This window comes from Ptychodera flava, chromosome 14 (genome assembly GCF_041260155.1).
Source record: "Ptychodera flava strain L36383 chromosome 14, AS_Pfla_20210202, whole genome shotgun sequence".
NCBI lineage: Eukaryota > Metazoa > Hemichordata > Enteropneusta > Ptychoderidae > Ptychodera > Ptychodera flava.
The window spans coordinates 25,283,371-25,309,502 of record NC_091941.1 but is presented as its reverse complement, the minus strand read 5'-3'; the positions used below and the strand labels follow the sequence as shown (position 1 = coordinate 25,309,502).

At 36.5% G+C, this 26,132-nt stretch overlaps 1 protein-coding gene across 2 annotated transcripts in view; it reads left to right on the top strand.

The window, feature by feature from the left end:
- LOC139149888 (uncharacterized) overlaps positions 1-24,840 on the top strand; it is a 41,216-nt gene extending 16,376 nt beyond the window's left edge. Inside the window, exons 7-32 of one of the 2 annotated variants that reach the window (XM_070721902.1) lie at positions 1,434-1,544; positions 1,940-2,079; positions 2,705-2,771; positions 3,719-3,840; positions 4,363-4,513; positions 4,822-4,959; positions 7,023-7,126; positions 9,539-9,629; positions 10,315-10,515; positions 11,704-11,780; positions 13,351-13,461; positions 13,784-13,847; positions 14,167-14,243; positions 14,589-14,688; positions 15,138-15,194; positions 15,892-15,939; positions 16,228-16,296; positions 16,816-17,007; positions 17,368-17,559; positions 17,713-17,916; positions 18,318-18,383; positions 20,110-20,153; positions 21,098-21,170; positions 21,591-21,660; positions 22,334-22,457; positions 22,699-24,840. In XM_070721902.1, the coding sequence (XP_070578003.1) occupies positions 1,434-1,544; positions 1,940-2,079; positions 2,705-2,771; positions 3,719-3,840; positions 4,363-4,513; positions 4,822-4,959; positions 7,023-7,126; positions 9,539-9,629; positions 10,315-10,515; positions 11,704-11,780; positions 13,351-13,461; positions 13,784-13,847; positions 14,167-14,243; positions 14,589-14,688; positions 15,138-15,194; positions 15,892-15,939; positions 16,228-16,296; positions 16,816-17,007; positions 17,368-17,559; positions 17,713-17,916; positions 18,318-18,383; positions 20,110-20,153; positions 21,098-21,170; positions 21,591-21,660; positions 22,334-22,457; positions 22,699-22,744 (2,739 nt within the window). In that variant the 3' untranslated portion in view covers positions 22,745-24,840. The remainder of the gene's footprint in view (positions 1-1,433; positions 1,545-1,939; positions 2,080-2,704; positions 2,772-3,718; positions 3,841-4,362; positions 4,514-4,821; positions 4,960-7,022; positions 7,127-9,538; positions 9,630-10,314; positions 10,516-11,703; positions 11,781-13,350; positions 13,462-13,783; positions 13,848-14,166; positions 14,244-14,588; positions 14,689-15,137; positions 15,195-15,891; positions 15,940-16,227; positions 16,297-16,815; positions 17,008-17,367; positions 17,560-17,712; positions 17,917-18,317; positions 18,384-20,109; positions 20,154-21,097; positions 21,171-21,590; positions 21,661-22,333; positions 22,458-22,698) is intronic. The other variant, XM_070721903.1, reaches the window with a different exon arrangement.
- The last annotated feature ends 1,292 nt before the right edge of the window (positions 24,841-26,132 follow it).

Genomic DNA, 26,132 nt, shown 5'->3' with positions numbered 1-26,132 from the left:
AAACTGATAGTGGTTTTGTAGCTCATTCTTTACTATTTTTCATAGTTTTAGTAGCCGGTAACACACACTTCGTGTTCGTGTCGGCTACATGGACGATCTGCCGAGCGATGGGTAAGGTTTAAGCTGGTGGGTTTTTTCCAGAAAAAAACAGTTTATAAGTACACGAAATCAAAACAGACTGCCGTGAAAGTAACACAAGTTGCCGCTCCGTGTGTGTGCATGTGCGCACATCTGGCTTGCATGCACGATACTCTGTAGGTATTTGGTCTGTGAGGGTCTGCTTATGTTTCGCTCAATCTCTCCATCTCCCAGTGAAAATGATTCAGTAGACACAGAAAAAAGTCAAGTAGCATCCAACACGTGTAATATTTCAAGTAAAGTTTGTACTTGCATATTACATTATTATATAGATGACCACAAGCTTTTGATGATCAAGTTTGGATGTCAGATAAAAAAAGAAAGAAAAAATGTAGCTTAGAAACAGTGATCCTCAGTTCGAATTACCAGCATTTTACTGTCAAGTATCTTTAAGTATGTCAACAACGGCAGTAAGCCTATGATTTTGAAGTGCACAGCAAGAAATTAACTTATCATGCAACAAGAATGCAAGCCCATTTACTCCAGAACATAAAGGTACTTGGACATATTTTAGGGACCAAAAAGTGATAGTTTTTTTATCGCCGTCAGATTACTATTGTGGAAGCATTTATTCTAAACAGTAGATTTGGTTGTTGAGACACCCTGTAACATTTAATATCAGAGCAAATACAGATCATCCTTATCCAAGTCATCAATGTAATGTTTTCAGTAATTTAAACATAGACAGTTTGGGACAGTAGTAGTTACTTTTTAAAATATTTTCATGAATTTTGTTAAAAAAAATAGTAGTTTCTTCTTTTCCTCCTGAAAAAATTTGTTGAAACATAACTTTTAATATGGCAAACACAGTGCAATATGTACAATATACAGTGTTATCGTTGATCAGTGAGTTCTATCCTTGATCAAGATTCAGTTGTCGATGATAACATCAAACAGAGACAGTGCTGACATGTTTTAACATTTGACATCTCGATATGATTTTGGAAGGAGAACAAGAAACTTTATTCCACAATCACAATACAATTAATTGAAAACACATCAAAATGCTAATGGAGCTTTAAACTGTTATAGTAATGACAGACTTTCCTTATTTTAAATAGACTCTGTCATTTTATATCACTATCAATGGGATGATATCATTATCTATTACGGAACCCATAAATCAACTAACTCTGGTAGATATTCAGAATAACACATAACTTTGCAGTTCAGAGATAGTTCCCCATACATTGTAACTGTAGAAAACTGATGTTAAAGCCACTACTTAGCAACCATATTTTGCATTTTGAGAACATAACCCAATAATCTATTTTCAATTTTTTTTAACTTCACAGAGGTTAGCCCAACCTTTTAGATGTCTACGAGCGGCTCTCTTGCTTTGTAAATTAAAAAATGTGGGCCACATCTACGATGTTGCACTATCAATCACAGTCAAAATGGCAACTGTAAGTGAATGTTTTATGTTTCTTTTTTAATTTGATTGCCTCAGTTGTTAATTTTTTGGCCCCTGTCACTCATACATTGATGACTATATAATAGATATGACCAAATACACTGTTAAAGCAGGTATCTTAAGAGTAAACCGGTAGATTGGTTTGACAATGTCGTGATCATATGTACTGTAAACCCATTCATAAATTTCACAAATCTTATTTCAAAGATATGATAAATGAATTCCAAATTGTAAGGGACTTTGTATGGTGTAGAACATCATAATTAAGCAGTGATTTACTGAAGGACGGGCTGGCAAGGATATAACATGTGAGGGCGCTCTTCCATGTTGTATTACCTGCCTGCAAGATGTACATTTTTCATGGCACTTTGTTTTTCCCATCTGCAGATCTTCTTCATCATAGCATTGTTCATCATTCTATATGCTGCTATTGGTCTTCACTTGTTTGGAGTTGACTATCACTACATTGGATGTAACAATACTGCTTTGGTGAACTGTACTGAAGATAATGATAACATCTACACAGGGTAAGATTTGCAATTTTAAATGAAAATTGTGTTTGTCATTGCAGTTTCGCACAAAACTATTTCCAGCCAATCTTGGAGCACTCCTTGTTTATTTTTTTTCAATGGTTACAGTCATTGTAATCAGGAAAAAACAATGAAATGTTAAGGGTTAAGCTATGGAATTTCAAAAAACCTGGTTTTAAATGTATCCCATGATGCTCTATGAGGTATTATTTGTATAATATGGCAAGTAAAGACACTGTTTACACAATCTGTCATTTCTGAGGTTTTCTAGGTGTGGTTTAAAAAGTAAAGCCACGTACAATTACAGTTCTATGAACTTTCTTGTTATTAAAGCTGAGAGTGAAAAATTACTTGTAGACTTGATTGATCATATATGGGTATTAAATATGGTTTCTTTATGTGTCATTTCCAGAGTTTATGAGGTCGAGTGAAATCATTGATGAAAATTTTTATGGCCTCCAATTGTTGGCCATATCATCAACTCGGCGTGTTCTGTCATGGACTTAAACATCTCTGCACAGTGTTTGCGTTGTCTGTGTTTTTCGGCTCAAATATAACACATTTGTCATTTCACTCAGGACATATACTCAATTTTTATATTTTTTTCCAAAATCATTTTCAGAGCTTTTGATCACATCGGAATATCATCTTTACGCCTGTTTGTTCTTCTGACAACAGAAAATTATCCCGTAAGTGTAGCTATCTTTATTTTCAAACGGCTGATGAAAGTAGAGCATTTGCTCTGTTTTACCCGATGGAATATTGGACTACCGGTAGAATAGTATGCATAGCAAGGAAAATGACACAGTCACAGATTGTGTCTTTGCATATAAAGATCATTGAAGAGTGAGCAATGATAACAATCATTTTCAGAATGTTTGCAATTTTCATGCATGTCCAGGTAGACATGGAAATAAAACAGACAGTCTTAAAGGGCTAGTAGTTGTAAGTTTTGATGGCTTTCTCTTTGCTTTTGTTTTTAAAAGTCAACTACAGTTTCTAGTTCTACTTCCCAAAGTATGTTGAGATACACAGTATTCAGCTTGTCAACTCAGCCTGTACATGTGTTAACTGCATTGTCATTGAATTCAGGTCCGCATTTGAATTCAGATTTAAACAATGACAATGCATTCTATACATGTATAGATGCTCTGTTGACAAGCTTAGGCCTTAGTCCTGTCAGGCAGTATCACTTTCCCATCTGCCGAGTCAGTAAAACGTGGTGTGGAGCCAAATGTATATGTATGTTCACCAACTTGGCAATGTGGCATGGTATGTTATAGCAGGTATGGTTAGTAAAAATCAGTTTACAGTACCAATTTATTCAGGAGCCTTCAAATATGAAAGTTTTGTTAAAATGCAACATATAGCACCACTTATGCCTCATTGGCTTTAATCAACTTGACCTGATGGTGACATGAACTTGGCATGATAAGGGTTATGTGTTTTAATATGCTTTTTAGAGTAGAACAAGAATTTACAATTGAAATACAAAACAAAAATTATGAAGAAAATCATCAAAAGTGAGAGCTGCTGGCCCCTTTAATGATATTAAACAAAAAAAGATGATTTTCATGTTTCCATGACAAAACCATAATACATTTTTACTCTCTTTCCCTTTTTCTTGCACATTCAGGAATTCATGCTACCTACCTATGCAAAGAATAAATACAGTTTCTTCTATTTTGGATTATTTATATATGCCGGCGTCTTTCTTTTACTTGCCATAATGCTTGCTGTCATTGTAGATGGATACTGGTAAGTCCATTAAATTCCCCGTCCTTGTTGACAACATACAGGGAGAGGACCAAGCCAGTCATGAGATCTGAACCCATGACCTTGGCATAGTGAATGGTAATCCAGCAAGACCGAGAAATGCTGGGTCCACACTTAACAATTTGACAAGTCACTACAATCCTAGAGGGTCAAGTTGCTTCATAGAGCTAGGAAGGCACCCCTAAGCAAACACGATTGGTTTAGTTTTGGAGACTGGACCCGTGCCCGGTAATACTGTAGATGTGTAGTACCTACTTGAAGAGGATGATAATCACAAAGACTTGACTTCTTACAATTTGTTAAAGAATTATAACTGTTGACTGTTCGGAGCAGCTCGTGAGACAATGTTTGTAGAACACTTTCAGCATGTATAGATGTAAATCCTGGTAATGTGTTATGTAAGTCCTGGTAATATGTGTTCATGAAGGCCTATCTCATCCTCACTCCAGGGCGGTTGGTTATCAAAGTTTGTATTTAATCCAATTCCTCTTTCATCATTTCCAGGGTGTTTGCTAAGAAACATGTGAAATTGGAAAGAAGCCGGGAGAGAGCGGAACTGGCCAAAGCATGGAATTTACTTGACCCGTTAGGGAAAGGCATCCTGGAAAAGAGCGATTCCAAATTCTTGGTTTTATTCAGGCTTCTGAGACCCAAGGTAAGTTTTGACCGCACGCTCCAAAAGCTGAATTTGATGTGCATTATTGTGTATGAAAATCCGTCTTTAAACACTTTCAATATTTTTCACTACCATGAACATGCCAGATACAGATTTCGCTTACTGCTTTGCAGTGAGAAAACATCAGGTATCTCAGTGTAATCTTAACCATCAAACTGTGTAATGAATATTTTATCGGATGACAACTCCACATAAAAATAGACTGACAGTTTCAAGTATTCTCATTTCATGATGATCAGACCATTTCAGAAAATGAAATTACGATATATTTCTTTTCAATTCCTCAGAACACGGATGACATGAATCAACAGCTCATCGATTACTTGGACGGCAATGATGACGGGCACATTGATTCCTTTGAATGGACAACAAGGCTGAATGAAACCCTCAGCTTTGAATTTGAAGAAGATGATGCAAATACGCAGGTGACCTTGACATTGAAATAAAACATTTCCATGACTAGTTTAGATTTTCCTGTATTTTATTTTACAGAATTCTCTCAATTAATAAAAATGTGACCAAATGCAAGTGGGTATGTGTTTTTATTTCACAGTCTAAAATTAAACCTAATTTTTAAAATGCTTACTGATATCAGATAGCAGCGTTGGAAACTACCGCCCGTCCTCCCGTCCGAGACGGGTAACTTTCAGTCGGACGGGAGGAAAATTGTACTTCCACGTCCGTGTGTCGGGCTCTCGATAGTAGGCCATACGGCATACCCAGTAATCTCATCGATCAGCTGCTTATAAAGGAATATAAAGGAAAATGAGGGCAACTCCACACATCGGCTGTACCAAGATTGTTCAGTACTACGATATGGTGAATAAGAGGATCATTGCATTTATTTTGTGTGGAACAGATGGCGAGACACCGGTGAATCGATAGTGCTTTGACCCTAGTCATGTGATCTGGGTCCCCGGTAAACCGGTTTGTTGATTGAGTGATTCGTCTTAACGGTGTTTCGGAACCAAAAATGGGGTTCCTTCATCAGTCGCTCTCTTGTTTTGTATCCCATCCGCTTGGTTGTGTGATGAAGTCATCTTCGTCCTCGAAGAGGAGAAGCCAGATTCGTTATTGAGAGAGTTAGCCACTATTGACTGACTCTATAGTGAGCGATCCGGTGTGTGGTGTCATATTATAATTGACATGACCCAGCATCGACCGGAGTTTCTGGACGGTTATAAGGATTTTTGTTTTAGGGTATATTTTGAGCGTTGCTAGTGCTCGTTGTGTTAACAGTAAATGTTGTACTAATCTGTCAACGATTAGTTTGTTTTAGGCATTTAAATCGATTATCCGAACTTTTAGTTTTGTGTCAATTTTTTATGGACTTTGTAATAGATTTCGGGTCGATATTGGTGCCTGCTTTCCGGTGTTTGAAAAGCATGTTGTGAAGGGCTGTTTCGAGAAATAAATCTTGTTTCTCTGTGTTTAGCCGTTCCCAGGTTTCATGGTTTCGTTAACAATATTTTCTGTAAACGGCCTTTGAAATCGGTTTGATCTGAGGAGAGTATTGGTTTATTTAATTCATGCCGCCAACTATGATTACTTATATGGCAACTCTCTCAGTTTTGATTTTCTTTGCCAGATGATGTTTTCTGTATTGCTCAGCAATCTGTTCAGTTTGGTTAATTGTAGTACCAATTCGATGACAGATTGCATCTTGCTTTTATACGATAAGTTGTGGCATGAAATGGAGATAAATTTAATTTAAAAATTCAGTTTCCCCATTGTTAAAACCAAATATATAGGGGGCAGATGCTGCAGTCATTTGTAGCAGGACAGGGACTGGACTCTGATTATGAATCAGACTTTTCTGATCTCCTGGAAAGTGATGTTGGTAGTGTCACTGATTTGATGTAATCTGTGCTTGACTCATGTCAGCACTGATTTCATCAAGGAGACCATGCAAAGATCCATGATGAAATGTCCAGTACTCGGTTTTCAACACAATGTATCAGAGTGTTATCAGCATTGTTATTGTAGAAATTTTGTATTCAAGTCCGGATTAGAATTCATTTCGAACAGTGGAATTCAGAACAGTTTGTAAGATCACAGTTAATACTCATGTTGAAAATAAAGTTGTTTACAGTTTGAAGTACATAATGGTTTTGCGTTTTTTGAATGAATGGATTTGTCAAAAATTCAGGACAGGCAACTTTCTGGCAGGACCGGCAAGTTTTGAAAGTTACCAGTCCTGATGTCTGGCAAATATTTCGGCCAGTTTCCAACACTGCAGATAGCAGCAAAAAATCAACTTGGAATGAATACAGTAATATTCTTTGATATTCCGGGTTGGATCCATGGATATACCCAATTTCCTGGTCCTTTCAAATATTTCAGTCATTTCCACAGTCCGACCAGAAACAGGAGGTCTGTTTTATTTCAAACTAGATACATAGACCTGAAGAGATATCTTTCCAGCAAGAGAATTAGTTCCAGGGAGGGAATTCCAGTAGACTGATTCTTGTTTTGTTCTCATTGGCAGAGCAAGCTACCCAGGTGTTGCCAGGTGATCATAGGTGCTGCCCGTCGATTGGTCAACAACAGGGTCTTTTCCATAGCAATACTTATTTTAATAATTGTACATAGGTAAGTTTGTCAGAGTCAATTGTCATATTCTGTTTTGTATGTCCGACAACTAAAAGGTCATTGTCTTCTGTTTTAAAGCATGAATTTGAAATGTGCAGTTGTTTGAAGTTTATGAAAATATTCAATACAACTTTGATGTTTCCCTTCAAAATCAGCGTTTTTAATCTTTTTTGACAAGCCCATAATATACCTTTTGGTAACCTGATTTAGTGTCAATGAAATGCATGGTGCCTTTATGCATACACATATACAAAAGGGTTTTTCTCAGACAGCAATATGACAGGTTTTGTAGATTTCTTAGACCAAAGACTTGGGGAAAAAATTATTTTTGAGTAACATGTTGTGTTTTACCTAGCAGAAAGTTTCATAAATCCTAAAGACAGCAATATGAATGCTTGTCTCACATGTCTAAATGCAGAAAATTTCAAGTTGTGGATTTCCATGTAGATGCTGACAAACGCTCGTGCACTTGTAGGGATTTTTACAACTCATTGACACAATGCACGTCATTGTCGTTGTATTTTTAGCTCACATTTGCTTATACCAATGTGAGTTTATCGTATAGGCTGAAGTCGATGGCGTCTGTATGTATGTGTGTATGTATGTATGTATGTATGTATGTATGTACGTACAGTATGTCCGTCAACATCAAAAACACGCAAACCGCTGCACGTTTCAGCTTGGTATTTGGTGTGTGGATGCATCCTGGGCTATAGATGGGATTTTGTTCAAATGAAGTCTGCATTGCCAAAATTATGCAAATGAGCTTACAAAATGTGAAAATGGTTAAGAATTAATAACTCAAGAACCGCTTTTTTGATTGCTTTGAAAATTTGTGTGCAAGTACCTTAGGTGAACCTTATACAGTTTTATGAATATTGTGAAGATATCCTTAATTTTGTATTTTTGCTGAATTTTTTTGTGATTTTTCTCATTTTCAGTAAAAATTCTTCTTCTCTGAAACCGCCAGCCCATCGCTCTCAAATTTTGGTTGACTCTTTGCAAGGGTGTTACTCTTCTAATTTGTTGAAATTATGACAAATTGGGAAATTACTATTTTGGAGCAATTTTGTCATGTTTGGTCTAAAAATCCTAAACAGTATTTCCTTTATAAAACCCCTGGACAGACAGCTTTCATATTTGGTACACAGACGTACAGAGATGACAATAGTTCGATATGTGGAAATTGTCCTGAAACATTGAAAATTTGTATTTTTACGACAATATTGTCATTTTTGGTCAAGAAAACTTTATCTCAAAATTACTTGTTTGATAGCTTTGTAATTTGGTATAAAGTCCCATGTTTGATAGCTTTGTAATTTGGTATAGAGTCCCGAAAGATGTTATGAGATAAATTTTCTGCTCAAAGTGTTGGGAAACCCCCAAATTTGTATATTTTAGGTAATTTTCTCAGTTTTTGACCTTAAATGACCTACACCAACCCAGGATATGTTGTGTGACAATTTTGAAGGCTGTGAACATAATTTTGTCATATTTGGTATCAATTTGTAGGAAACTTTGATCCAGAAAACAAAGCTGAGGTGATTTTTTTCATTTTGGACCAATTTTTGCAACTTTTTTATGTAAGACATACAAGAACTGATGAGAAATTTGGATCCAGGATAATTCCAGATGTGTAATCACCGCCCACAGTAGAGACATTTCACTATCTGTAACTAACTTAAGTGCTGTTTACATTAGAATGATAACACTCATGGCATTAATTAAAAAATCTCCAAGGTTGTAAATGTACTTCCTGTCATTTGGTCTTATGTAATACCAAGGGATGGAACATTTGATATTCAGGAGGGGGTAGGGTCTAGAAGATTGATGATGTAGCATTACTTTTTTACCAGATCCCTTGTGCATTTTTTGCCCACTCCCACCTTTTCTTTTAATCAAGCCTTCTCTGTTTTGTTGTTGTTGACATTTGGTTGTATATTTAGGATCTGCTCTCCCATTGCTATAGAAGTTGATATGCATGTTCCTAAAGATGACCTCCAGTACATGTACCTAAGTTGGAGACCTTATTTGCTTTTGTCATTCTTGTTTTTCCTGGTTTAAATATTTCTCAAATGGACCAATTCAAACCGAATGTGAGCACATAGTGTCCTTGACGGTATTTTTGGTATTATATGCTCTCAGGTGATAGTGATTTGATTTCTGTTTTACTTTTGGTACGTTTTGAATGTTACATGGTGCTCATTTTACTCATGAATATTCATATCAGCTGATATCGTAAAGAAACAGCAATGTTAGCATGATTCAGAATTGAATTGTACTCCGGTGATACTTTTTAAATATGCTATTGCCATGTATGGCAACCATAAGACACGGGAAATTAGTACATTAGTGTTGTGAGTGTTCACAAGCTATAGATACTCACCCTTCATATTTTTTTCTCTATTCCAGTATCATATTTTGTGTGAGATGGTGGGGAATGACGTACACTCAGGAACTCATTGTACAGGCAATCAGAACAGTCATTGTGTCCATTTTCCTGGTAGGTCATGGTTAGCTCCCATATGGCCATAGATATATGTGCCAATGTAAGCTATTCTTATAGGCTGGTAAAATTGCCTGTCTGTCTGTCTGTCTGTCTGTCTGTCTGTCTGTATGTATGTATGTATGTATGTATGTATGTATGTATGTATGTATGTATGTATGTATGTATGTATGTATGTATGTATGTATGTGTGTCTGTCTGTCCACATCAAAAACTCCTAAACTACAGCATTTACAATTGTAGTATTTGGTGTGCAGGTATGTTATACGTTAAGAGATATGAATTTGTTCATATGACGATGTTAGAATCCAAAATATCAAACTAGGTAAAAAAAAGCAAAATCAGTAAAAGTACTAGAATCCAAGAACAGCTGGCCAGATAAGATTGATATTTTTTATAGTATATGGTCATTGGTCCTAAGTTTCCTAGAGTCCAGCTTTTTATCATAATTAAACTGCATACATCATTTTTCTTGTGCCGAGTAGAAAGTGTTCAGACCAGTTGCAAATCAAAGCTTTAATGAGTAATTTCAACTTTTTTATCTGTATCTTTGTATATTTACAAAGTGACAATATAGATGAATGTAACATTTCTTGAGAAAATCTGTTTAATCAGCAAATTACTAATAACTCTCACACAGATAGTACCCCTGACAGATTTTTACGTAATTTATGTCCTACAGATTGAAATCACTCTGAGAGCAATCGGAATAGGACGTGGAATGTTACAAGTTTTAGAAATACTTGATCTAGTGTTGGTGATGATCGCATTTACAGCCAATATTGTGTGGTATGCAGTCACTGACATCACTATACACAGAGGGGCCTGCGTCGTCACCTCCAGTCTGGCTGTGGTCCTCAGGATGGGATTTAACTCTGCACAGGTCAGTGACCTTAAATGACCCTTTCCCCTTAACCTTTAACCTTAAGTGTACATGTTTTGGCACGAGCGTAAAGTTGGCGTCATACTCATCCTCATCCTCAGCCTCAGGGGTCACGCAAAAATGAGGATGAGGATGACGCTACAGCGTCAGCTTCACCGGCGTCAGATCCGATTATTCCCGAATGCGTCTGATGGAATGATAAGTGTAATGATAAGTGTAAAAACAACTTTAAAAATGTGCTCCAAGTTTAATATCACTGTAAATGTTAATCAAAACACAGTGGGGTTTGTATTTCATAATATTTAGTAACCTCTCCTCTTAATATCCGTTTCTCACGATGTAGTTACAACGCAACATTCTTAGCCCTTAAAGTTCAAAGGTTATATGTTTAATACGTTGACTTTTCAGGCCTTAAATCATAGTTGTACAAGTTAATTGTTTTATATGTCCTCTGAATAATTAGGGCTTTCATATCGCCTCTCATGGTGGCGATTTTTACACATTTCGGACCATGTATACCTTTTTTGCACCAATTTTTGGAAAATCTTAACGCAAGAGTTGAGAGGATACCAACAAACACATCCACGGATCTATGGACTGAAAATTACAAACATTTCCAAAAAACTAGTCTGTATGAGATATTCTAACGATAAAATATTACCTGCGAACCAGTTTTACGATTCAAAAGAAAGTTGAGAAAGAATGGAGTTGTTATTTTCTTAAGTTATGAGCGAATTTATCCGTCATCAGGTAGCGTAACTTCAGCAATCTTCGGATACGACACTGAAGCTGACGCTGAGTAGCGTCATTTTCAGCGTCAGCTAGAAAGGTCACAGAAAGGTCACCTGAGGCTGAGGATGAGGATGAGGATGACACCAACTTTACGTTCGTTGTTTTGGCCATTTCTTGAAAGAATGTTAGCCTCATGCAGCAAGCAACTCTTGTCACCTCTTCAGCGTACCGAATCAACCATTGGCGAAAAAGACAACAAATGTAACGTTCGGATGATAAATTATAAGCATTATGGTGAAAAGACGTACAGCCCACTAGTATAGCGGACCATACTGTATCTTAACCATTTGTCATATGTTGATACATTTCAAGTTTGCAATACTTTGTTACACTAGGGTTCTATCATTGGATTTTGTTGTTATCATTTTGTCCCTGTATTTCATTTCTTAACTGCAGACAAAGAGACTTGTCAGTTTGCTCATGAAGATCTTCCCAGTCATGTTTGACCTAACTATACTGGTAGTGATCATATTGTAAGTACAAAACAAATTTTACAGAGGTCTTTATAGTAGAAGTTTGAAGAGTGCTGTTGAACAGCTCTTAAACCACTGCAAAGAGTGTCAGAATTGAACTTATGCCCCACAGCTGTGAGATGTTTCTGTGCTGGAAAAATCTGCTACACTTATAAAAATGTTTATTGATGCTATGCAAATCCTATGCAAATCCTAGATTCTATTGATGCCCTCAAATGATACGGGCTCAATTTCTTATTTAATCCAAGTACTTTTCAAATGCCAGATGCCATACATGCTGTAACTTTTAATATTACATATGTACCACAGTTTACTTGCATCGAAGCGCGCGCGTACTACCGGTATTTGCACTGCAGTGCAATACCAAAAACATTATGCCATTCCTTTATGTTAATGAGTATTTACCAATTTTGACCCGGAACTATTTATGTTTGTAAACACAAAAAATGTCGTCTACAAGATTTCGTTTCACTTTGGTTCGATGCTCGTTATAGTAAAATGCACGACATTACCGATTAAAAACTACGACAAAGAAAATTGCATGTACTTATTATAGTGTGAGGATGATTTTTATTATCCGCAAGAGCAGTTTGTTTGTCAGCGAAGCCAAAACATTGACAACGGGCGACGTCCGTTTCTAGCTCAATGGTTGAATGGTGGATACACGGTGGCCGCCGTACCACGGCGGCCATCATACATCGAAACACACGTAACTGCGGGCGCAGCGGAGCCAATTAAACAGTTAACATTTTCAGAGACGTTTTTGCCAGTAGTTTTCTCACCGGACATTCCCTGTTTACAATAAAAAGTCACTTTTACATGCAGTTTATTCTGTGCTTGTGTGTCCTACACGCTATTGATAACAGAGACTGAGTGAGCGCTTGTGTGCCACGGTGAACACTGAAATTTGATCGTTCGACAAGTTACGTTTGCTGTATCTTACTCTTAAATTTCCCGTAAAAATCTTCGAACTGTTATTTGTATCGATCATTTAGAAGAATTTCAAGCTCAAAATGTGAAAAAATCAAAAGCGTTCCACGTTCAAAGTTCTCTTCGTTTGGCTATCTATGGCTGCGTATGTGTAAGCGATCGCAAGCAGAGTTCAAGCCCTCCGACGTTCCTCTTACGTCATCCTTGATAAACAAGTAAACAATAGTTTAGCCAATCAAAATGGAGGGTGTGGCGGCGTTGACCAATGAAAAGTGAAATCTGATTCGATGCCTCATTACAGTGATGTCAATGTTATATAACTCCGCAGGGTAGCCCTGAAGCTTTGACAGACAAGTAGTACGCACGACTAATCGTCGATTCTCTCGATAAATGATGCAAATAACAGACAGAACATATGTAATAATAACAGAACCCCGTGTATTCGGCTGTCCTTTCACTCGCTTCGCTCGTGAAAGGACTGCCGCCGAATACACCGCAGCACTCGTGCAAATACCGCTAGTACGGCGCGCTTGCACTCACAGGCCATGGGGTTCTGTCATAATATTCATTTCAGTTTAGACTGATAAAGTGATTCTTTTCGCAACTAAATTTAATCTACTTTTCTCTTCCTTGTCCCCAGTTATTTCTTCTCTGTCTTCGGATGGGAATTGTTCTATGGTGCGACACCTGACTCCAGCTTTGACACAGACTACTACCAGTACGAATGTGGACTTGGATTTCAAACATTTCCGTGAGTGTCAGGATTCCTATGGTAGAAAGCTCAGCCATATAATCGACGGCAGTTTGGATCGTTACAGGGTTCTTGAAATGTCACTGATCACAAATTTACTGGGCTAACAATTTTGCCTGATTTTAAATTTTTACAATGGCTTTGATCCAAACATGGAGTTGGGCATACATGTTCTTCAAAATATAAATGTTTGTTGTTTTGCACCCCTATATGATTGTTTTGCACTCCGAAAAATATTTTTGGTTCTATTGTGTGTGGCCTGAGTTGGATACGAGTTGCATTATATGTATGTAAACATACTTTTCATATTTTTTCTCACCAGATGTTCTTTGCTTGTTATCTTCCAAGTCATGACTACCAGTAATTGGCATGAAATTATGAATGCTGTAAGTTTAACTTTTTTTGAATTGTGAGACAGTTGGTGATATTTATGTCATCATATTCCGGAAATTGACCAATCAAGCTGAATTTCTGTGAATTTGAAATATCACTGCCCCTCACCAAATAATGGATGTTTTCAGGGCCAGCAGGTTACTGCTTTTGCACAGCAGAGAACTTCGAAAATCAGAAAACACAGTGTTCAAGTAACTGTTAGATGGGTATGATACAGTTTATGTCAGATAATCAATCAAACCGCTCCTATTTCAGAGATCTTAATTTCAAACTTACCTTTGCCTTGTGTTTTCTCTTGAATTTTCTCCCCAGACAATGCTATCAACCAGTGAATGGGCGTGTCTTTATTTCATTGCTTGCTACTTTGTTTTGGAGTTGATGGTCATGAAGTAAGTGTCAGATATGTTGTTACCATGAATTACACAATCTTTCCTCACCGTACAGTCGTACAGGGACTTTTCAAAGAGCACTTTGAAGAGGGTTGGCATGCTCCTAGAAAGTCCTGACATTTTCTGTAACTTTGTGCATATGGATCTAGTTTGAAAGAAGGAAAATTACAAACCTTAGCCGTGTATTTTAATTGTTGGGAGCAGTTTGTTTGTTGATGTCTTCATTTCTCCAGGCTGCGCTGTTCAGGTTTTTTGTCTCATTGTCATTGATACTGTCACCATTAAACACTACAAGTCAAGTTCATTTAGAATTTGTTAAAAGTTTGCCCCTCTGCTTTCCTCCAGCATATTTGTTGCCATAGCAATCGAGGCGTTCAACAAACTGGGCACTGAGAAGGAGATGGAACAGATGGTGCAAGGAGAGGATGATGTTGACGGAGCCAAGGTAAGAAACTAAGAACATCTATTGAAGAAGACTTTTAAAAGTATTATACCCAACTTCATCAGTGTCACAAAGTGACTATTTACACAAAAAATGACGGAATATGTCAAGAATTCCAGTTTGTAAATTCCATGTGTAAACTTGTTATAAACTTGTTTTATTATGTTATTGTTCATCCAGGATTTTTTTATTTTAGGAAACCTATGCCAGGTAATTACGAGTTTGTTTATACGGGAAATGTTGAAAAGCGGTTGTACACAAATTTTGACACAGTAGTGGGGAACACTGAATGCTTGCATAGTTTGACATGTATAACTACTAGAAGTGCTCTTTTTTATTCTTTTGCAGTGATTCTAAGTTTTGGCATAATTTGTCATATTTTTTTTAAGTTGGGGAGGGGGACTGCCAGTTATTTCTCCACAGAGTGAAGTTTTGTTTTTCGTTTTTTTCAGGGTACACTAGCAGCAAATGCCAAGACTTTCATCTCCAATATGTTTGAAAGTTCAAGGGTAAGCATTGCAACAATGAGACAAAGATTTTGAACTATATCATTGACACAGCTTCTCCTATGAAATTTTGTTTTTGTATTCACTTTCGACATGATGTACAGTTGTAAAGATGTGATTGTCAGTGTATTTATGAGTGTTGTTGGATGCAAAATTATAAGAATGTTGAAAATATGGCAAACTTTGCTATTCCAAAACAGATGTCCATGTTACTTCATTGACACAGATATGAAACCAGTGTTCAGTGAATTAGAAGACCGCACTTAGGGTTATATGAAGTTACAAAAAATAGTGTTGTAAGGTAGTATGCACCTTGAAAGTGAAAGACTTAGACTTTTGCTCAAACTTTCCTCAATCGAATTTTCAATCATTCTCTTACCAAATCAAGAATAAAAATCATAGGTCACCGTGCAAAGTGTGGAACAAGAGAAACCAATTACGTAACATCTAATGGTATTCGAAATTCAAAATGGCTGCCATCCCTATGTTAACTCTATGGGGAAATTTTTTTGATTTTCAAAAAAATGTGAAAAATTTTTTAACGCCACTGCTTTAAAATGAGCCCCATAAGAACGGATTAGAAAAGTATTGGAAGACTGAATATCTGTCTCCGAGGCACATTCTATCTTAGTAGTTGTTTGTGATGATTCCATCACAGAATGTGATAATGAAAGCTGTATCATGTACTTCATTGTTGTAGCACGAACCAGATAGAAAGACAAGTGTTGTCAGAAGAGGAAGCCATATTGTGAGTAACTCCCACAAAATTTCTCATCAGTGTCTACCAACGTTAAAAAAAAAATGAAGAACAACAGCTTTTGATATGATGGAAAACAATTTCTACAGAAACAGTTATATTGAATTCCTATTCATGTCAGAAAAATCGATTAGAACTATTAAAAAAGCATTATTTAGCTTTCTGGATGTTTTTCTTCCCTGTTATGTGAAATTTCATTTAGAAACTCTGATCAGTGTGCATCAAATATTACTGTAATTTAACAGAATGTTAATAGCTGTACGTTGTTTTGCCTTTCAGAGTGCAGTAAGCTTGTCACATGTATCAGAGAAAGGCAGCAATTTGAACATCAATTGCAATTCAGAAGAGGTAAGTATTTCCTTTTCACCTTGTCGTAAAGTACTGTGGTTTAAAAGACTTTTGCTGTTGGCCAGGGGAAATGGAGTTATTTTTGTTATAGTTCTCTGAAGTACCCTTCTGTACAAAGCTGTTGCTTTCCGTAGTGCCGTAAGATATATGGGTAGATATATCATAGAGAAACTATTGTGGTGATATCCTGGTTTGAAATCATTGTTGCCGTAATGATTGAAAATTGTGATTATCTTGGCAAGCAGTTCCTGTGAAAGCTGACTTTTATACTTATCAATCATTTAAATTGGATTTTAATAAGCAAAAGTATCATTACTGTAATCACAAAAAATCTTGCTCTCATGAATGTTGACTAACATTGTGCCCCTAAAAGTGGGGATAAAAATAGAATTGAAAAAATAAAAAAATAAATAAAAATGAAAAGAAACTAAAATAATTGCATAGATGCTGTGGGACACCTGACAAATGTAATTTAAATAAAATGATATGTTGAATATTTTGTGGCCTTTTTTTCAACAGGGTAAGGAGGACTTCTCTGACCTTCCAGCGAGTCAGAGGCGAGAGAAGATGTTGAAACAGAAAATGGCACAGAGAAAGAGGAAACACGCCAAGTCTGCCATGACAAAGATCATTGTGATGACAGCGTTCAAAGCAGATAGAGAAAATGAGCTGGATTTGAACGTTGGTGAAGAAGTTAGTGTCATTGAAAAGGTTAGTTTGTTTTCTCATTGTGTACTCACCTGAAGGAATATACAATATATTTTAAAAATCTGACTGAACTTCTTTTACAGCTAAAGAATTATGAAAGGTCACCTTGGTCTTTTCTAATATTTTCTTTTCATAAAAGGTAATTATAAAAAAATCACCAGAAATATGCCAGCATGATCATGCAAATGGCAGCTGCATATTTGTGATACTTTACAATTTTTTTGGTATTCAACACACAAATAAATAAGTCACATGATAAATTACAATGTGGCCTCCCCTTGATGACTTCCTTCTCCTACTCATCCCAGTTTCCATATTTCAAAACTGTTCACGACATAACTATATACTGTTTTGTCTCCCCAGAGAAATGATTGGTTGTTAGGCTCTGTCAATGATAAGACCGGATGGCTGCCAGCCTCACACGTCAGAGAGATGAAGAGGACTTCATCGATGGATGATGCCAACAGTCCTGTCAAGTCCAGCAATGCCAGCCCCAAACCAGCTTGGAACAGAAGGAGCAGTGAAAAAGCAGACAATAAAACTGGTGACTCAAAGGTAAATATGTTGTGCCATATTGTCATGAATTCTTTCCTTTTTATTAATATTAAAATCGCAAAAATTATATTTGACACCAAAGACAGGAGTCATGAGTTCTACCACCTTTGACCCTTCAAATGACCCTTGACATCCATCCTTGTTTCCATCCAGCAGGGTAGCGGAAAGGGAGGGGACCACCCATCCTTTCACAACACGGCCTTGGCAGCTGCCGCAACAACTCATCTACAAGTCCAGCAGCAGCAGCAGCAGCAGCAACAGCAGTCTCCACAGCAACCAAGGTTAAAGGTTAAGAAGAGAGAAACTGATTGGAGGAAGAGCATTCTTGGTGATATTACCGTCATGAATCCAGAAGAGGTACTCATGATTACCACTGATTTATCCACTAGTTTGTCATTTCCATGGCATAGTGTCAGACTGATAACTGGCCTTTAAACTTTGACTGTTGTGTATTTTTGTATCATTGATAATGCCTTAATTGCGCCAAATATTCAAAACTAACATGACAATTTACTTTGAAACATATCAAGTAGCTTTTTAATAGACATATGGTAACCGACATAATAGCTTCCAACATTAATGCAAATTAGCCAAAGATTCTACCTTCAGCATTCAAATTTTGAAACTAGAAGTATTCATTGCAGTATCAGCCTGTACAGTGCATTTCATGTATGGAATATTTTTCTTTTTTTGTTCAGTATGATTGCTTGAGCTCATAGCACAGAGGCACTCATACATTTCATATGGTCTCTTCCTAGGTCCGAGAACTCAACAAAATCATGAAATCTGAGTTCAAATACAGAGGCAGAATGAGTTCTAGTGACGTGAGTATGCTGAGAATGTTGTGTTTGTAAACAAGGGGATGTTTAAGGGCCTCCAATGTTATGTACCTGTGGCACTCAAAGTCTAAAATTTATTCACAAAATTTGTCACTGAGCACTTCTCCTTGTGAGAGACTAGTGCATAATTTTGTATTGTTTTTACGAGATTGAGAAACTAGCAATATATAAATGGTTTGTCTCTCCTTTTTTCTTCATAAGAGATGAAGTAATGTTTTCACATGGTAGCGGTAAAGGCTAGAGCGTCAGTTATAAACTTCAATAAAACTATTAAAACATGAAAGAAGTCAACATTCTCTGTGGAATAAAAAAAACTAGACATTTGGGGTCATAAGCATTGCAGAGTTATAGCCCATTGAAACTTCTGAAAAACTGACCAAATAAGAGGAAGTTGGAGAGTCCTTATTGTATTAACTATGGTAGAGGTCCCCTAGCTTTTAAAAAGATGTTTGAAAAGGGAAAGTCATTTTTTACTGTTTTTTAGGAAAGTTTGACAAGGCAGTGCTTGCATTCAGAATGCGTGACTGCTATTATAAATGCATTTTTAGATTCTTTGAGTGTCAAAGAGGTGTCAAAAGTGAGATTAACCAAAAAGACTGCTCTTTGACTTCAAAAGAGGGGTGCAAATATGGCTTGTTTTCAACAATTTTGACAGAATAACAGTTTTCCTACATAATTTTATACCAATTAAATCCAACCTTTGAAATGAGATATGGACATGGAATTTTTACAGCCTATTAACAAGGTTACAGATAAGATTTGTACGGCACAATTTTCCTGTATTTGAAGTACTTTTTGAAAAATCACATTTTGAAAGAATTTTTAATAATTTTTTGATATGTAAACCCATGTAAAATCATAAAAACAAATTTTATTTACAAATCCTGCCGTACAAATCTTACAATTAATAGTGTCAACATATTTATAACTAATTTGGTAATATTAATTTATTATTGAATTCAAAGATGTAAAAAAATATGAAAAAATTAAATTTAATATTGATTGGTGTCATATTTCAAAATCATGGCTACAAACATACAATTTTTATATTCTTTGGAGAAAGTATAAACTAAGGGAGTTATCCTGAAAATTTGAACTAAATATCTTGATTCTAACACTTGAAACTTGCATTAACTCTGAGAAAAGAATTGGTGCAAAAATAGCCTTTACCGCTACCTTAAGGCCAAAGAAATCCTTTAATGCTACATATACCTTCCCGTATTTAAAACTGTCACTCAAATATTTTCAAAATTTCAAAATCATGCATGTTTTGCCAAATGTTGCTGTTTTTGATGGGCATAAGGTACCTCATTAAAAAAAAAGGTTAAAAAATATTCCTGACCGACTTACCCCATACCCTGAGGTATGTTTTAATGGAAAACACACATCTTATTGCCTGATGCAGGAATTGCCCAAATTGTCTGGTGTTGTTTTATTCAGAGATACTGAACCAGTATCATCAAAGGCAGGCCTGCGTGGATAGGGCAAATAAAGCAGAGTGCAAGAGATTAAAGTCATTGCTTATGTATTATGCATCGGTTACAAAACATCAATCATTGATTTCAGAGCTGAAGGGGAACTTAGAAAGTTACACAATTTGTATGGGCAATGAATATTGCCTTCTCCACAATTCACATGTAGGGCATTGAAAGCTTTTATGAATAATACACCGACATTCTTTCATTTCTTTTCATTTCTCTCATCACCGCAGTCGTCAGGATCGTTACCAGGAACCATGAAATTGTCATCAACGATGTGAGTACGATTTCCCGGAAAAATGTCCCGTATCTTAGTTTAGATGTCTTCTCTACAAGACTGTCATCAACAGGAAGCTTTTGAAACTTTTCCTCTTTTTCTCAGAATTTTTGTAGAGTGATTCATCAGTCAATTTGTGAAGAAACCTTGAAACGATTCGCGTGAAGGGAAATGAAAAATATTAGGTAGCACAGCCCTGTGGGCAGAGTTGCATGGTTTTCTGCTCAGCTCCACCTTTGCATTTCACTGAGGCTTTGTCGGTGGAAAACTGTGTCATATTTCTGCTCTTTTGTGCATAACCTACGGACGTAGAGTGTGAACGGTTCTGTAAACTTTTAAAATTTAGATGTAGACAGTTTCTAACCTGGGGCTGGTAATTTTTAACACAAAAAACGTAATATGAGTTTGGATGTGCAGATCAACCATATTGATGGCGTTTCAGTACTCATTGTGCTTTCAAATTTCCTTTGAAATTGGCAAATGTCAGAGAAACATTGTACTTATTCTAGGTAGATTCTTCCTTCACACAGTGTGTTGAAAATTAGTTGGGATTTTCAAATTTGAATTTCTCAATTACGCGAGTTCTGTTTACTCCAGAATGTGTATATCACTTGGGGGTATTACCTTCCAAATGTCAAAAGTAGACGATTAAAATTTTCTCGCTTTGAATTTTTTTGAAAGCTCTTCATCAAAGGAGTAAATTCTAACTGCTCATGACCTTCAGATGTGGGAGTTCAACCTTTGTAACATTGAGATTGAAGTGTTTTTATCAAAATGCTGATAGTTCATATTTTCACAGTGAAATGTTGCTGACAAAACAAAGTATATTTTGGTGAATCCAACATTTTTTTACCATGATGAAAAAATGTTGTGAATAGGGTGGTATTTGTTCAAATAGAGTGTAAAGATAAAGTATAAATAAAGGAATCTTTATCTTCCACCAGAGATGGCAGTATACAAGAGGAGGAAGGAGAAGCTGATGCTGCAGCTAGATTCAACATGACAGCACCTGGTCAAGTGAGTATGGATGGCTTCAGCCACAAGTGTACGAGTACAACTTAGGGCATACTAATATTTGTATGAAGTCTTGTGAAATAAATTGGAGCTAAAAGATTTCTGACAACATATCTACTGGAAATCTGTGAATAAATGAAAGCGTCATTGTTTCTATCGAGGAATATTTTTGAAGTGACTTTTGACTTGTGAGTGCTCTTTTAATATGCAAATTTTAAATAATGATCAATACGGGGTGAATTGTCCATTTATTTTCTCATGAAGAAGAGGATGTGGGAGAGAGAGAGAGAGAGAGAGAGAGAGAGAGAGAGAGAGAGAGAGAGAGAGAGAGAGAGAGAGAGAGAGAGAGAGAGAGCTCTTCAGCTTTCATCATTGAATTTTTAACCATTTATTATAACCATTTTCCTTATGTTATCTGAGCAGATCAGCAGTGATAAAATTCCATCCATTGCGTTGAACAAGGTTGAAGAAGACAACGGAGAGACTGAGAAAGGTGAGATGATCCACTATTCCAGTTTTTCAAATGTTAAAATTGATTAACGCACTTCTTACAGAAAGGCAGGAATATTTCTCAATATCCTTCCCTCAAATCTCCAAGAACGTTTTTTTTTTTTGCTCGAATTTACGCTCTTGCCTTTACCATCACTGTTACACAGTGGCTGTCTAGGGCCCACACCATTGCCAGTATGAATAGGATACTTCCAACTGTAAGATTCTGTGTATGTTCATTACGGGCAAATGCTAGCTGTTTTGATGGAATTGGAGCAGAAGCCAAGGAAGTGAGAAAGTCTGTCTGATCTGATAAAGACCTTTTTCCAATAAGGAACTTGATCCTGTGTTGGGATACAAATCCATAAAAATCACAGGCACTGCTGGCATTTCACTAAAAATGGAAATAACTTGCCTCTATGAACTTAAACTTATTTTTGTATCACACTTTTATTGCCACAAATGTGATGTAAATCCTATATTTGCAAGGAAGCAATAAAATATTATTATTATTAATCAAGTAAATATTCATTTGTCCCCATTGAGTCGAATGATGTCCCACTTTTTGCAACAAATAGTTCAGCGTCATAAAGCACTTCTGTCCCTGATACATGAAGTTTTCAAGTAGCCAGTGCTACGTATTAAATAAATCCTTTCAAATTGATCAAAACTTTTAGAGAAATCCGGCACCAGTGAAGGAAAAGAAGATATGCCGTCCTGGATGATGAGGTTTGCTGAAAGTCACAACATCAGCGTTAAAGAAGACGTCAAACTGGAGAAACCTAATCAACAAAACGAAGAGTAAGTAATTTTTCCCCCTCCTTCGACTTCTGTCTTCATAGTCTTTTGTGAAAATAATTTATTGTGTGTCTGTTCCATGTCGTAAAAACAAAGGGAATATTTTCAGAGTTACTTTATTCACAGTAAAATCCCTTGCTGTTTACCTGTAGCAGTTTGTTTTGACATCACATTGGTGACACCACACTAAATTATTGTACGGAGATTGATCTGTGATATCGATTTCTTGATTTTTTCGTTGCAGTCCATCACTACCGGGAAATCCTAATATTCAGACGACAGAACTATGATGTCGAATATCAGCGCTATGTAATTTTGCTCCAAGTCTGTATAATATGAATGTAAGCACTGGAATGGATGTGGTAAATTTCATGCAGTAGAAATCATATCGCCGTGTCCATTCTTCTATGGCTTTAGGCTGTGTCAACTTAAATGTACTTTTTAAATGCGGTACTTTTTCGAATGTAATTTACAACATGCTCCACAGTCATGAATATTCATATCTGCTGAGACTGTTTGGAAATGTACAGGGACCTGTGTCTGATTGTGCAGCGTGACCCCCTTCACTGAATCCCAACACAGGAACTGCAGGTGCCAGGCTACGCACTGGAAAACAGGCATGGCCTGTAGTTATAGGTATGGCATCTGAGCACAGTCTGATAGAGATGCTGCATTGGACTTCAGTCAACATCAGCAATGACATTCATGTAGTAAAAGGAGCAACTCCTTTCCATGTCTAATGTCAAGAGCAAACTGCACCCATATACTGTACGATCAAAAACCAATGGCGAAGTCAGTGTAGCTGGGAACAGCACACTGGGTAGACAGCATCAATGTATAGAGACAAATGTGTGAGGGCGCAATTCCTGGGTTTGAAAGTTTCTCCTTTACACATGGGCGTTACAAGTTTACCAAAAGAAACTGTTACATCGTTGAATCATGGAAAGAGACAATCGGATGACTTCAATCATGTGTCCCAGAATGCAATGCAGTTAGATGAACCAATCATGCGAGTTTAAACAAGGGCAATCATCACTTGAATATTTCAATTTTCAGGCATATTCATAAAATGACAATCCTGGTATCAGGGAGATTAGATGAAAATACACAAATAGGACAGTCCTTAGCGTTTTGTGGTTCAAATACTGCTGCCAACCTTTTCAAAATACTTTGAAATGATGATCGCAAAAAAATTGGCTATGATTATTCAGATTGGAAAACATTTTTTACATGCAGCATCTGTGCAATCTATACCTTTTAGGTGTTGGATAATTTTAAAATGTAAATATTTGTGATTCAAGACAAGTTTACATTTTTAACTTAAACAAATACAAAACTGCTCTCTTCCTGCAAATAGTGTAAAATTTTTTTTCCCCTTTTTCAAAATTTTACTTTCGTAAACACATCTGTTCTAGAAGTCTGTGATGAAACTTCAGTGACTCATTGAAGTGTAGGTAGCCATGTGGCCAGGCTTTTACATATGAATACATCCAAGGAACTTAAATGCGCCACTAATGGATCTGACACGGTATATTATTTAATTTACATTTTTTCCAAGTTATTCTCTAATTTCATTTGTTTCATCATTTTCATTTTGAGACAAAATTTGAAAACCTCTTGTTTCTGAACTTTCCAGTACGGAGATAGATCTTCATGTTGCAGTTACATGCAGGGTAATATTTTTAAATATTGCATTTTAATATAAACGTTAATATCATTGTAAGATGTTTATAGTTGAACATCACATTTCATATGTACTTAGAAAACATTTCATTTGTGATTGGTGAACACACTGGTGTTGTATTATTTGAAGTTGAATATTTAAAAAAAGTTACATCATATCAGGCGATAGCAATCTCCAGTGAAATTTCTGTGTTCAACAGAGCTGTTACTGTCTTGCAGTAAATAGTAACACTGCACGCTGATTGCGGCGTGTCACTCTGTGGTGGTCAGAGCAAGCACAAACCAATCTCAAAAACCCAGACACTCACTACAATCATGGTTTCTTTCATACATCTAGGGCTACTTACCATTGACTGACAATCACCGACGCTGAGAAATGATTTCACATGAAAAGTGACTAGCTTAGGGCTGATTCAACGACTGGCCAGTTCTGTAGATTTGATGCAACTTTCCCTTTTAAACTGCCAACTGCAGATTCCTTTATGCCAATGTCACACTGATAATATGCAAGACGCAACAACTAGGCAGCATGTTACCCATGTAGGGAGAGCTTCATGTAGGGAGAGCTTCATATTTTTATAATAAATCGGATAGTAATGGGTCAATTTGTTCGTAAGAGTATGCTACTATAACAATGTTGAAATGTTTTTTTTTAATAATTCTCAACAGTGTATATACAAAGGCTATCAAGCCATCATAGGCAGACTACAAAAAAAAATCTTTCTGTATATTTTGCTGGCGTGTGCTACGGTCACTTCAAGGCAACTGTAAAGGAATGAAGTTTGACCGTAACTTAATGTATTAGATGATTATCTTTTAGTATTTTTCTATTGGAAAAAAGATACTACAGTATCAATTCACTGTGTGCAAAAGTTCCAATATTTTACAATCCAACATGTAGTCACTTTATTTTGCTTATGACATTCTTCTGTGGTTTGCTTCTGATATCCAATGAAATTATTTAAAATGTAAAAAAATACTGCATATTTTATGATTTAATAAACTATAAAACTTGACATTTTCCATTTATGTGTATCTCTTCTTGAAGTTTGCAGAGCTGTACCATGTGTCAGTAGAGTGATTATTCTGCCGGATCTGGCCACCATCGCCGTTTTGTGTCAGGGGTATTCCATCAATATTGGCATAGGGAGCATCACAGTAGGAAGTGTCTGTCCATACTAAATAGTAGCATCAAACCAAACCACTCATTCTGATTTCAAGACATTTTACTGTGCAGTCAATGGTAATCCCAGTACATGTATTTTCAGGGCTGACTTTATGGTCATGTGGTTTAAAATGCGGCTTTGATGATGTAGAAGCAGTTCAGGTTTGGTCGGGCTGTAACAAAACCCATCTCCCCATGAAACCATGTGAGGGTGCTGTTCCACTGGTTGTTATTCTGAACACTGGGTTAATTTCAGACCATCAGTTAGTCTGAGGACCTGGGGTACAGTACACTTTGGAAAGGGGTGCACAGTCTGTGCTGTGGAAATAGAAACTGCTCCCTAACTAATTTCTACAGCATTGTCAACATGTCACCATCTCTATGAAATCAAGTGTTACAATAGAAAAGTTTGAAAAGCAGCACGCTGCTATCACAACTCTGAAGTAAACATGAATAATGATACATATTGTTGATATTGCTTGTTATGTTTTTGCTTTGTACCAGGGTCTACTTTAATACTGAAAAATATTCTGACAAGAGCTGCTTGTCCCAAGCACAGGTCTGAGATACTCTCGGTGAAGAGTGATTTGAATGTTTGTGGTGAGACTTGAAAATATCTGAATTATGCTTTTCATGTCATGCAGTTGGTAAAAAAAGTCCATCCTCGAGATGCAATGCAACATGCCTGTTTGGTTGGCAGTAAATCTATTCTATGCGTTGAGTTGATAAATTTTTATGATCCCGTAAACTTGATGAAGTGAAGTTGCTAAATGTACTGGTGTCAAAATAAAACAAAATCATGCTCACAATGCACAGGGCAGGGAACAGGG